The sequence below is a fragment of the Apis laboriosa genome, unplaced genomic scaffold (genome assembly GCF_014066325.1).
Source record: "Apis laboriosa isolate Shangri-la unplaced genomic scaffold, ASM1406632v1 scaffold13_cov153, whole genome shotgun sequence".
NCBI lineage: Eukaryota > Metazoa > Arthropoda > Insecta > Hymenoptera > Apidae > Apis > Apis laboriosa.
In genome coordinates, this window is record NW_025221370.1 from 2,528,571 (window position 1) to 2,541,086 (window position 12,516).

General features: G+C 36.2%; 1 protein-coding gene across 8 annotated transcripts in view; it reads left to right on the plus strand.

The window, feature by feature from the left end:
* LOC122721032 overlaps positions 1 to 12,516 on the plus strand; it is a 232,178-nt gene that overhangs the window by 82,571 nt on the left and 137,091 nt on the right. For all 8 annotated transcript variants that reach the window (XM_043948222.1, XM_043948221.1, XM_043948225.1 and 5 more), the window contains 2 exons: positions 9,386 to 9,549; positions 11,213 to 11,414. In XM_043948222.1, the coding sequence (XP_043804157.1) occupies positions 9,386 to 9,549; positions 11,213 to 11,414 (366 nt within the window). The remainder of the gene's footprint in view (positions 1 to 9,385; positions 9,550 to 11,212; positions 11,415 to 12,516) is intronic.

The window sequence follows — 12,516 nt, forward strand, 5'->3', positions numbered from 1 at the left end:
CTTCAAGATGCAATCTTAAAAGTATAGAAATTTTGCGTAGAAAACGAGTAATTAATAAATTTTCTATACGGCGTCATCCATGTATTAAAAATATGACGCATTAATTGTTAATAATTAATTAACGAAAAAGAATTTTGCATTAAAATTGATATGAGAAAGTTGCTTGGAGTTCTAGCTTCATGATGCAATCTTAAAAGTGCATAAATTTTGCATAAAAATCGAGTTATTAATAAATTTTCCATGTAGCGTTTCCGAAGTGGTGGGGGATGCTCTCTGTCCTTCTCGCACAATGTTGCTTTCCTTGTCTCTGAGTTCGCATACCTCCTTGCATATCATGTTATGCTAGTAACAAGTCGGAGCTTCGGTGATCCAAACGCGAGATGGCGCTGATCAAAATTTTTCTATCGTCACCTGACTTATCGGCAAAATGTATTTCATTAATAATTATAATAGAAATCGAAAAAAGATTGCAATAAATTAATTATAATTCAAAAATTATTTAAATAGGAATATAAAGAGATAATTAATAAAGAAAAAGAGGAACATTTGATTATTATATTTAACAATTATGTATATATAATTTATATATATTTTTAATTTATGTATAAAATATATATAAATAATATATAAAGAAATAAGATAATTTTTAAAGGTAATTGAGTATTGGTGTTGTCTCTTAAATATATAAATATATATTATATATTGAACAAATACATACGAAGATAGCAAGAAGTAATAAGAAAATAGTAATAGGAATAAATAAAATAAATATAAATAGAATAAAAATTGATTCTCAATGCAATCTCTTGTTAAAGATATTTTTTTAAGGAGGGAATAAACTGGAATAGGAATTGTAAACTAGCGCCATCTTTTAAATATTTTGAGAACGATAGTCTCACATGGAAATGACTCTGATAATCAAGAGATGGCGTCTCAATATTTATTCTACATAATTCTATCTATAAATAAATTTTAAATTTTGGAGATAATTAATTATAATGTAAGATAAATAATTTTCAATTCTGTTCATTTTTCTTCTTAGTTTTTTAATTAATATTTCATTTAAAATTTTTTTATCTCTATATTTTTCTTGTAATTGTTGATATTTTTTTTATATCTTCATTTTATTATTTAATTTTTCTTTTAATTTTTTGTATAATTTCTTCAATTTTTTTTTAAATCTTTTCATCTTTTCCTTTTTTTTTTTTGTAATTTTGTAATTTGAATTCTTTTTTTTTATTTTCATTTACATTTCCAATTATTAAAAAAAAATTTTTATATTTTCTATCAAAAAAATAAAAAAAAATAAAAAAATATTGCAAACATAAAATAAATTTAAATTTAAATAATCAGAAACAAGAATAATGTAAAAATTATTTTTATTATGAAAATTATTTATAGGATGCAATATATTAATGCATATTTACAATATGATTTTTTTTACAATGATCGCAATTTATTATTCATACATCATACACAAATCACGCTTAAAAATCACTCGCATCGAATAAATTAAATTACATATAATAAATTATAACAAAAAATTAAGTAAAATCCTATTATCCATCGTCGTGAAATTTTATTCTAACTTAATACTAAATTTAAAATCTATAATACATCACTTATTTGTAACATCCGTATCAAGATTATTCTCCATTAATTTAAAGCGAAAAAAATTTTAAATATTGATTATTTATACCAAAAGAAACTGCGACATTCAAGAAAAGAGAGCTTGTCTTAATAAAAACTTAATAAAAAACGCGAGTGTCTAAAAAGAAAGTTAACGCCAGAGAGAAAAATAAACGTTGAAGAAGGACTAATAAAAATGAAAAAGAAATTTAAACGATCAACTTTCTTTGAATTACTATATATTTTATCATGATTTACATCAGTAGACTTACAAATATCATCAAAGTGATGATATTCACTAATTACGACAATAGCCTAACGAAAAAACGCCTCATGTCCCAACACCATTAACACAGGAAAAATCCTTGACCGGATTACCAAAACGACGTCAAGATCTAATTCTAACCGAATACTTGAAAGTGTCAATCAATTAAAAATCTTTGATTAATCACCGAAAATAGAATCCAGTAACTTTGACTACTGTGATTGACGGTGAATCGAACAAGATTCGAAGAAAATGAAGGAAAATCAACAAGGTGTTAAGTTAGAGAATGTATCTTGATACGGAATGCGCTTACAATAAACATAATCTAATATTCATTTATTAACTAATGTATTATTAAAATGAAAAAGAAATCTAAACGATCAACGATTTTGTATTAACAATATACTTGTTTTATTAAAAAAAAAAAGCTACTAAAATATATTATACCTAAGTACATAGAACATAAAAATTTTATCAAAAAATTTGTTTATAAAATAAAAAATAAAATTCTGTATATACTATATAAAAGGAAAAGTAATTCTTAGTTTGGCATCAATTTTTTAAAAACTAATCTTTCCAATATAATATTTTAACACAATTTTTTTTAATGAAATATTTGTAATAAAATTTTTTTAATCAAAAAATAATATAAAACTGATGCCAATTACCGGATCTTACCAACGAGGAAGTGACTACGTCGAGATCCATACATAACATAAGAAATATAAATGACAATAAATTATTATAATTAATGATAAAAAATGAATAGATAAATCATTAGTAAGTAAATGAATAAATAAATAAATCAAAATCAGAAAAGAAGTAAAAAATAAGTAAACGAATAAATACATAAATATTCAAATAAATCAAAATCTATAAATAAAAAAAATAAATAAAGAAAATAAAAAATAGATGATAATATAAATTATTATAAATAATTTATATTATATTATAGAAATTAAGAAATAAATGAATATATAAATAAATCTATAACTAAAAGAAAGAATAAAAAAATAAATAATATAAACTAAGAAATAAAATGATAAATAAATATATAAATAAATAATTAATTATTATAAATAACTAAATAATTATTATAAAATTATATATTATATTACATAAATAAATATGAATTTATGAATAAATACTTAAATATTAAAAAAATAAAATCAATAAATAATATATTATAAAATTATATTAAATATTAATTTAGAATAAATTTATTATAAAAATAAATGATTAAAAATTATCGTTATACGAATTTAGAACGATGTGTTCGCTACGAACGTTCGATACGAAATGATCGCTCTCTCCTCTTGCCTTGTATTTATAAACTCTCGAGGCGCGAATTTTACCGAAGATATACGATGTATTAAAATCGATTTTTTGAATATAATAATCAATAATTTAACAATTTTTAAATTTTTATTGTTAATTTATACACTAAATAATTTATTACAATAATAAACATAATAATTGAAATATATTTTTATCAATTAAAGTTAGATTTATTATTTTAATATTATATGATATTAATTTTCGACTTATAATTGTATAAAAATATCTTACTATTAATTTATGCAGCTAATTTTTCATTACAGCAATAAAAATTTAATACAAATTGATTAAATTTAAAATAAATACATAATTTTTGCGAATGGCATGAAAAATGATTTTTATTCATATTATATTTTGAATTTTTATAATTAAAATTTTATAAATGATAATTAATAATAATTTTAATAATTTTATATTTATAACAATGTTAATAATGATATTTATAATAATAAATGTTAATTTATAATTATATAATATATTGCTTAAAATTTATATTTTATGTATTTATTAAGTTTTTGTTAAGTTTTATAATTTATTTATTGATTTATTTATTGTACGTATATTTAAAAAATAGATCAAAAACATGCCATTCTTACCATTCATAGATAAATTGAAATAATATCCGTCCATGTTAATAACGAAATATTATCGACACGTCAATAAAATACGCAAAATTATTATACTTACGAATAAATGAAACATATATTTTAATTATGAAATTTATATATATATGTATATAAAATAATATATTATATATAACAAATGTCGATAAAATTTCATTCGTCGGTAACTAAGCATTCTCTTGCTTTACCGATACTATTTGAGAGTTCAGCAAAGACAAGAATCTTCCTATCGTCCGAGTAAATGCATCTTTCAATAAATATAACGATTATAGATGGCGTAAAATTATTCATTCTTTTAAAATAAATTTTTCCAATAACAATTTTAATGCAACAAAGAAATTACACGAAAAAACGTAATTAAACTTGAATCATTAATAACGTAATCGTTCAACTAAATATTATCTTCTAAATAATACCTACTTCTTTCTTTACACCTAAATTATCTTATGCCTCTTATCTTAAAAAATCTTAAATTTTTATCGTTAACATCGCTAATCGTATCCCCATTTCGAGCACGCGACATTCGATTCCCTGGGTATCCGAGAGTGTTCGTCGTAGCGGAACAAGCTCCGGCATTATTAAAAACATCCTCGAGAACGAAGTTAGAAAGCTTTGTGTCGGTGTGGAGGTTTGGGATGAAAGTAGGCGAAATAGAAGTAAGAAAAAGAGGAAAAGGGGGATGGCGTTAGAGCACGGCACAGCCCGGAACAAGCGGAGGGATGGTGGTCGCCCAGGAGGAAGAAGAAGAGTATAAAGAGAAGGAGAGAGCAGTCAGGAGGCAAGGATAGAGGCAGAGAGTGGCGTAAAAGCGTAGTCGTGTCGCACGTACGCTCGTCTGACGGCGACGTGCTCGGCATCGCAACTCGCGAGAGCGAACGCCGGCGAACCTGGCCAACCCTCTGAGTTCCACCCCCTGAGAGTCATCCCCAGCCTGCCTCTACCCTCCCCGATCCCCTCCTCCCTCCGGAAACCTCTGGAACACCCTGGTCTCTCTCCTCCTCCTTCCTGCTTCCCTCTCCATCTTTCTCCTGCTATACCTCCCCTCTATCGTTCTATCTTCCTTCATCCTGCTCATTTTCCACGATTCTCGGCTACATTTTCAAAGACTCTTCTTCTCATTTTCGCCTCAACTTTCTTCGATCTTCCGCCATTCCTTCGGTCCAACGGTTTCTCTTCCCTTGTTTCTCTCTCCCCTCCTCCCTTTTCACCCTTTCCGCTCTTCTCCGTTTCTTACCCAGGAACAATTCGCTTTCTCTTTGTCCAACATACCCATCTACGATCCCTCTCTTTCTCGTAATATCCCTAACGTCCCTACCAACCTCATTGCGAAGACCAAACACATGCTCCCTATCTATCATCAAGATGTATTAGCGTCCAACATTTGCCGGGTGAACTCGTCGTTGTGCTGCATTATGCAGGAGGCTGTCTAGCCGCCAACACCCAACCTCTCTCCGATTCTTCTTGTTTTACATGTTTTCGCGCGCCGTGTTTGGTCCTCCACACAAGCCTCGCGATTGACGGGTCGCTTCGAACATCGTGGTTTTCGAGTCTGTTTTCTTCCACGTGCCAGAATGCAGCTCCGGAGAGATCAGGACACATCTCGTAACCGCGCGAGGTTTCGAAAGTTCGGAGGGGAAAGGTTCGTTGGGGACGCGATTTACCGTTCAAGTAAGCCGTGCACAAAGGGTTGGGGAAGCACGCGTTTCAGGGATTAATTTCGTGTTCGATATTTGGGGGATCGGTGTTGGCTATTGGTTTTGTGTATCTTTTTTTTTCGGGGAGGATTTTTGGCGGAGTTATTGCGGTCGAGGAGATTTGGAGGCTTTTTGTATTTGCCCGGATACTTGGACATCTTTCGTCATTTACGAAATTTCAGATATTATTCTTCGATTTAAAATTCGCGAATCAATATATCATCTTTCAATACCATGTAAATTTAAAAAAAAAAAAAAAAAAAAAAAACGAGAAGTCAAAACGACGACAGCAAGTATACAGGATAAAAAAAAAATATAGAAAAATATTACAACGATACACGATCTCTCGTAACGAGACATCGCCGAAGCGAGTCCAAGTTAAAAATAAAAGGAGGAGGGAGGGGCGAAGCATTCGAGGCACCGGCACACGTCCACCGGAATGGTCTCGGTGAAACGTCGAGCGAATCGACGTTAACCCGTCCAGGAATCGATTAGCCGCGTTGGTCGGCGGGTGCGAATATTTCGCATGCACGACGCACGGTGAAAAGCGCGACGGAATGAGCGAGTGTGCAGCGGCGTGGCGCGCGTATTCCGGATGGAATGTTCCGCGTGTATTACGTATTCGTAAACAGGCCTCGATCGAGGTATTGGGGATCGTGTGCGCGACACCCACGGACCGGTGATTGCGTTATTGCGTAATTCCACCGCGTCTCGCGTCTCGATATATCCCCGCTCATTAGCGATCGTTCGCACTTTCTTACGCGTGATCCGCCTTTGGACGATTCTCCCTCGTGAGAAAAGGTCTGAGACCTGGCTAGCCTTCTCCTTAGATTCGTCTGGCATTTTTAACGCGAATAGACGGAGTTCTCGGTAACTTGGCGTACGGTGAAACTCTGTTTATCTGATTTTTTTTTTTTTTTNTTTTTTTTTTTTTTCGTAATATTTAATTTCTTGCCGATCGAACGATCAATTATTCGAATTTGAACTTGTACTTGAGCGAAAAGTTATTACGCAATGATTATTTATTTGTTTTCGAAATATTCCAAAAAAAGAAATTAAATAATTGCATCGCAAAATGTTATTCTTCGATCTATTAATTTTTCGAACGTTTTCAATATATCGAGCAAATAAAAAAAAAAAAGATTCTCAACTTGACCTAAGATAATAAAAACCCGCATCTGAGATAAAATCTCGAGAACGACTTTGTTCGATCGTTCGCAATCGTTCGATTCGAATTCCGCGCGCGTCCACGGGTAACGAACTTTCAAGCAGCTTAAGATCGTAAACGAGCGACGTATACGGATTCAATGCGTCCGTCAAGACAACGAGGTTAATCGCGAAAGGCTTTCACATCGCTCGTTAGCCGATCGCAAATTCGATACGAGCTACTTCGAATTGTTTTTATACCTTTATTCGATCCAATCGTCTACTCTTTCTTCGATTAGTAACTTCTCTGGTATCTTAAAATGAAGAATATTATAAACCGAGACTGGCAATACAATTCTTTGTTTTTAAATTTGCGCGACAATTTAAGCCTCGAACATCGATAGAACCCTAATCCCTCTCCTCTCATCGTATCGCGGTCACTCGTACCCCGGTTCCAAATAAAAAAAAACCCCAATTGCTCCATCGTGGCGAGAGCACGAGCGGCCTTAAAGCGAGAAACAAGGCGAAAGGGAAAGAAAACGGTGAACAGAATGGAACGAGAAGGAAAACGAGAGAGTGAGAAAGAGAGAGAGAGAGTGTGGGCAGAGCAGGCTCATAGGCATGCAGAGGGTACATCGGGAGGCAGCCGACCGCTCTGTATACCGAATTCGAATCAATTGATTGGCTGTTGATTGGAAATTGAATTAGATCGGAATGTGCGTGTCTGCGTTGCGGTGGCGCGTCGTCGAAAGGGCAAAAGGGTGAGGGAAAGGGTGTGTAACAAGGGTGATCGGAGAGGGTTTGCTGGGGGAGGGGGAGGAGGGCTCCCAAAGGGGGAGAAGAGGGGGCGAGGTGGGTGGTTGGAAAAGAGGGGAACGGCCGCGGATCTGGTGCTTCTGTGTTCGCCATGCGCCCGGAATATCAATGCCAGCCACTTTTCGTCGCGACCGCTGTCGGACGAAAGCGTTTCTCTTTCTCTTTCCCCCTTCTTCGTCGCGCGCGCCTCTCTCTCTCTCTCTCTCTCTTCTCGCAGAGGCGGAGACGGTGCGGATTCCTCACGCGCGTGAACCGCCGCTTTTCACGCGTCTGACCTCCTCGATAGCGTGCCCGGAATCGCGGTTGTATCCGTCGTTTGCTCGTGCACGGATTTGCATCGATTAGCGGGGAAGCCGCGAAGAATATCGATTCGATGTGCGAGTTTTACGATGGGAAGGAGGGATCGAGGAAAGGTTAGAGGAGGTGCGGTTAAAGAGGAGAGAGTTTCGATTTCGAAGTTTTTCTTTCGAAAAGGAGGCGTGGAATGTTGGAAAAATTACGATTTTGTTCTTTTTTTGAAAGAGAGAAGAAAAGAGATGCGACTCGTATCCACGAGATGGGAAGTTTTCTGTAAAGAATATTGGGGATAAGATAAAGGGAATGGTAATGATAAATCACGTTGGTCGTAACAAATGGAATATAAAATGCGACGTACGAAGCTAATCTCGACCTCAAATCGTATCAGTGACATCGCGGTCTTTATGATTTCCCGTTGCAGTCGAGAAGATCCTTTGATTGATGGAGGGCGATGGAAATCTCGAACGAGAGCAATGCGCCTTTTTATCCCTATCTGCTACCCTATATTTGTCACTCGTGATACTATATTTTATTTCGTAAAAAACATTCTGTTAAAATTACTTCTATTTAAGTTAACGAAATTGCAATTGTAAAATTATAGAATCAGACATCCTTATCCCTTCCTCTGGTCGAAACGAAATATATCTTTCAAAATCAATTACCTCGTTTCCTTCTCGACAAGTCCAAAAAGAAAAAGAGAGAAGAAGAAAATTCTGAAGAACCCGATTGGCGAGAATTCGAAAGGAGGAGATCGGCGCGGGACACAAACGCAAGAGAAGGAAACAGTAGTAAAGTCCGTCGTTACGACGACAGAAATTACTCGATGGTACACGAAAGTGGAAAGTAAGGTGGAAAGGGATGTCGAGACGCGCGATGACCGCAAGGAGAGCAGGTTTACGATCTCCTCCCGAATCGTGGCTGCTCGTCACGCGAGAGAAATGACGCGGGGTGGTGGTGGGCGAGGGAGAAATAGAGGGGAGAGGAGAGAAAGAGAGAGAGAGAGAGGGTGTGGACGAAGCTCTCTCGTTTTCGTTCTGTTACGGGCTGCGTCGTAAAGCTGGGTTTATTTATGCGGCCCTCGTCGGTCGCCTCCTGCAGTAGGACGAAGGAGAGACGTGACAACGTGACGTGGTTACTCCATCGTCTACCTTGCTCTCTTCCAACCCTTATAGTTCGGTTATGTTCTTCCTGATAAACTTACGTTTATTTCGCCCTTGATGCCGGACTCTGCCTGACTGCTCTCGATATACGTCAAAATGGAGTTCGTGATGTACCTCCTCCGGACCTAGGTCACTTTTTCTTCTCGATACGAATTTTAACGCTTCTTTCTTTTTAAAGTAAAAAATTTTAAACTACCAAATTCTCAATACTCAATTATTCGTCAATTATTCAATAAAATTTTCTACAAGAACGACAAAGTATATTTCGTATCGTAAGTTGTACGGTTGTACAACTACTGTGACCAGTTTATACATCACCCGCAACCCCAAAGCGAGGCCCCCAACGCAAAGAGCGGGGCAATTCGTTTGAGTTAGCCGAAGAAGGTAACCACTAAAAATGTATATTTAATGCTCTAGGCCGAACTGGCAGCGTTGAGGGATCGCAAGGCGGCTATGCTGGCGTTGAACGTCTCGACGCACAGGCTGATCACCGATCTAGGTAACTCCGCCTCGTTGATCTTCACGGCGCTCAAGGATGGTGTGGCGGATCTGTATCGCGTCTGGGATGAAACCTTTCAAAAGTGAGTAACAACAAATGATAATTAACGACAATATACAATACAATCGCTCGAGACCTCTTGTCCCTTACAGTTTCTTTCCCTTTCGAGGATACGAACGTTATCGAGTTTCGTAGAGCGCGTGGAATAGCTGGTTTAGGATCATTGACTGACCGTTCGCTGGCCGGTCGTGTGACGTTGGGCAAATATTATGAGAGGCAATGAAGCCTCGAAAGCAAACACAGCGGGAACCATGGACACCGTAGGCAACGAGGGCTCGAATCTTTGGGATTTCGACCCGTGTCACGGGATTACTAGTTTTAGCCGGGATCGCCAGTTTAATCTTGGACTGTTTCTAAATCGATCGCGTGCCCAAAGAAACGACTGTTGTTATCATATAAAAAAGTAAATCGCAGATCATGGTCGCGCGAAAATTTTTACCAAATTTTAATCAATTCTCACCGAAGAAAGAATAATCTATAATTCGAAAAATTAAATATCTCAAGCATATAATCGTCTCGAAAATTTCAATTGAAATGTATATTGACTTTGAAACACGTAGACGTATTATAAATAGCGAGTCAAGGGAATCACGAAGCTTGAAATTGATACGTGTTCGAAGCGAGAGGTACGTGGTGGTTGGCCACCACGCGCGTTTTAATTGCCGTATGAGCACTTGATTCCCCCGTCTGATAGGGGTTTTGACCCATGCAAAGGGGTTTACCAGTGACCCACTCGGCTTTTACAAAGGTCAATCCTATCCCTCGGACGCTCTCCCCAGGAATTTCTATTCTTTGCACGAGCGCACGCGACTCTTCTCTATAACGTACAAATCGGCCGGTGTTACGCTTCATTTTTCCAATATGGCCATTTTCTTCTCCATTTTGTCGCTTTTAAAATTTTAAACGAACGTTCCTTCCTTCTTTTTTCTTTCTTTCTTTCTTTCTTTCTTTCTTTCTTTCTCGTTAAAAGAAGAGAGATTCTTTCACACGTCGATGTGGAAAACCATTTTTCTTGGTTTCATTGGATGGCGCGAGCCTAGGGCCACGAGGATCGACCTAAAGTGTTTCTTATTTGCCGATACCGTCATCGGGGAGATCCGCTAATAATTTGACGTCTTACTGTTTGCCAAGAGGCTTTCGCCCTCGTTCCACTTTTTATTGTGTTGACCCGTCTCGCGATTTTTCCATTCAATTTCGTGGCTCGCTTTCACCGATTCCGAGAACTCGAAATAATCTATGTTTGTGGAGCATCGATTGCATCGAGAAAAGTAGGTTTTTTTTTCAATAAATTATCAAATTCAGATCTATTTTAACGATTGATCGATTCATATACACAATATTTTTTCATTGCAACATTTGTTCGATATTTACAAATTATTTTTTTTGTCGTATACATATTTATGAAGGTTTCGAACCCTCTGTTTTATCTGTTTCGACGACTCAATTCATTTAGAAAATAATTCATTTAACTTCAGGAACCAGTTCACGTTCTCATTTGCGTTTTATCTGCCAAAATTTTTCGAAATTCGTCATAGAAATCGTTAATTGAAACTATTATACAATTCGATCCAACGTATACAAAGAATAATCTAGGCCACGAGTTTTTGATCGAGTATCGTACTTTAAGCAAATCCTATCCTCGATATTATTGCCCACGATAACCTTGGCTGAACCGTATTTTGCAGAGGCAATCAACAATTGTGCGCTCTGCAAGCCGTCCAACAGTTCAGTATACGTTTGTCGGAGCTTCAGTGCGCTTTACGGAGGGATAAGGACACGCTTGCAGTTTTGGACGTGGCCCTACAGGCAGGAGCCACTTCGGAGGTTGCTTCGTCAGTTCGTCACGTCGCAAGGTTGTTGTCCGAGAAACAAGACATCAGTTGTCAGGTAAGATAACAAAATGTATTTTAAGAAACACGGATCCAAATTATTCGAGAGGAATAGGTTTCGTTATTCGTTTTGGAGGATTAAAAAAATTTTCTATCAAACTCGAAATTGTACGATTGAAAAATATTTTTTGCTCGATCGAATCAAATTAACTTCGCCTCGTCTTTTTCCCATTCCCAGTGACCTTCTTCTTACTTTTATGGATACGACGAATCGTTCTTAGAAAACTTCCATTTTTAGAGTCCTATTCATTCGATAACGCGTTGTAAGCGCCGAGGGAACGAGCCGAGGCCGATAATCGTGGAAAATGGTTGGACAATAAAATTTTTCAATGCCACGTTGAAGAGTAATTTCGCTAAAGCGGGGAATATATCGTAAAGTTTTTATTTCATTTGATTCTCGTCTCGAGAATCATTACCAAATTCACTTTACCATTTTTTACGTTATTTCTCTTCAATCCTTTATAAGATAAGACACGTATAATCTTCGCGTTAAAATTCACGTTAAATGATCGTATCTCATCCATAACACACGTACAAAAGGGCAAAGTTACCTCGTTGGATCGGTTAGAAAATCGCATTCCGTTACGAGCGACGATGGATAATATTGTTCGATTCCATTACCGTATGCACGTGTACGTATGTGACGATTAGAGGAGACGTTGAGAAGACGGCTAAAAGAGAGGAATCGTGAGGGCCGACAAGGGCCGCTAAGTGCGCGGCCGATCGATCGTTTTGCATCGTGATCCACGTCCTTCGCTTGGATAATGGTTATTCTCGGGTCCAACCTTCGGTCCTTTCGATCCTCCTCCTCCTCCTCTTCATTTTCTATCATGCCTATTATCGTTTCCACGAAACTCCACGATGCGCAAGCATCCTATTCTTCCATCCCTGTGATGGATGAAAATTGCTTCATATACGGATGAATTTTCATTTTTCGATTTTGAGATTGCGAATCGTTGTAAATTTATGATTTTTCGATTTTCTTTTTCTTTTTTTCTTGAAATTTAAAAGAAAGAAGGAAGGGAGGGAGGGAGGGAGGGGATATAGAATTATTTCTGCAATTTTTGAGGAATCGCATCCGGTGTTAATATCCATCGACG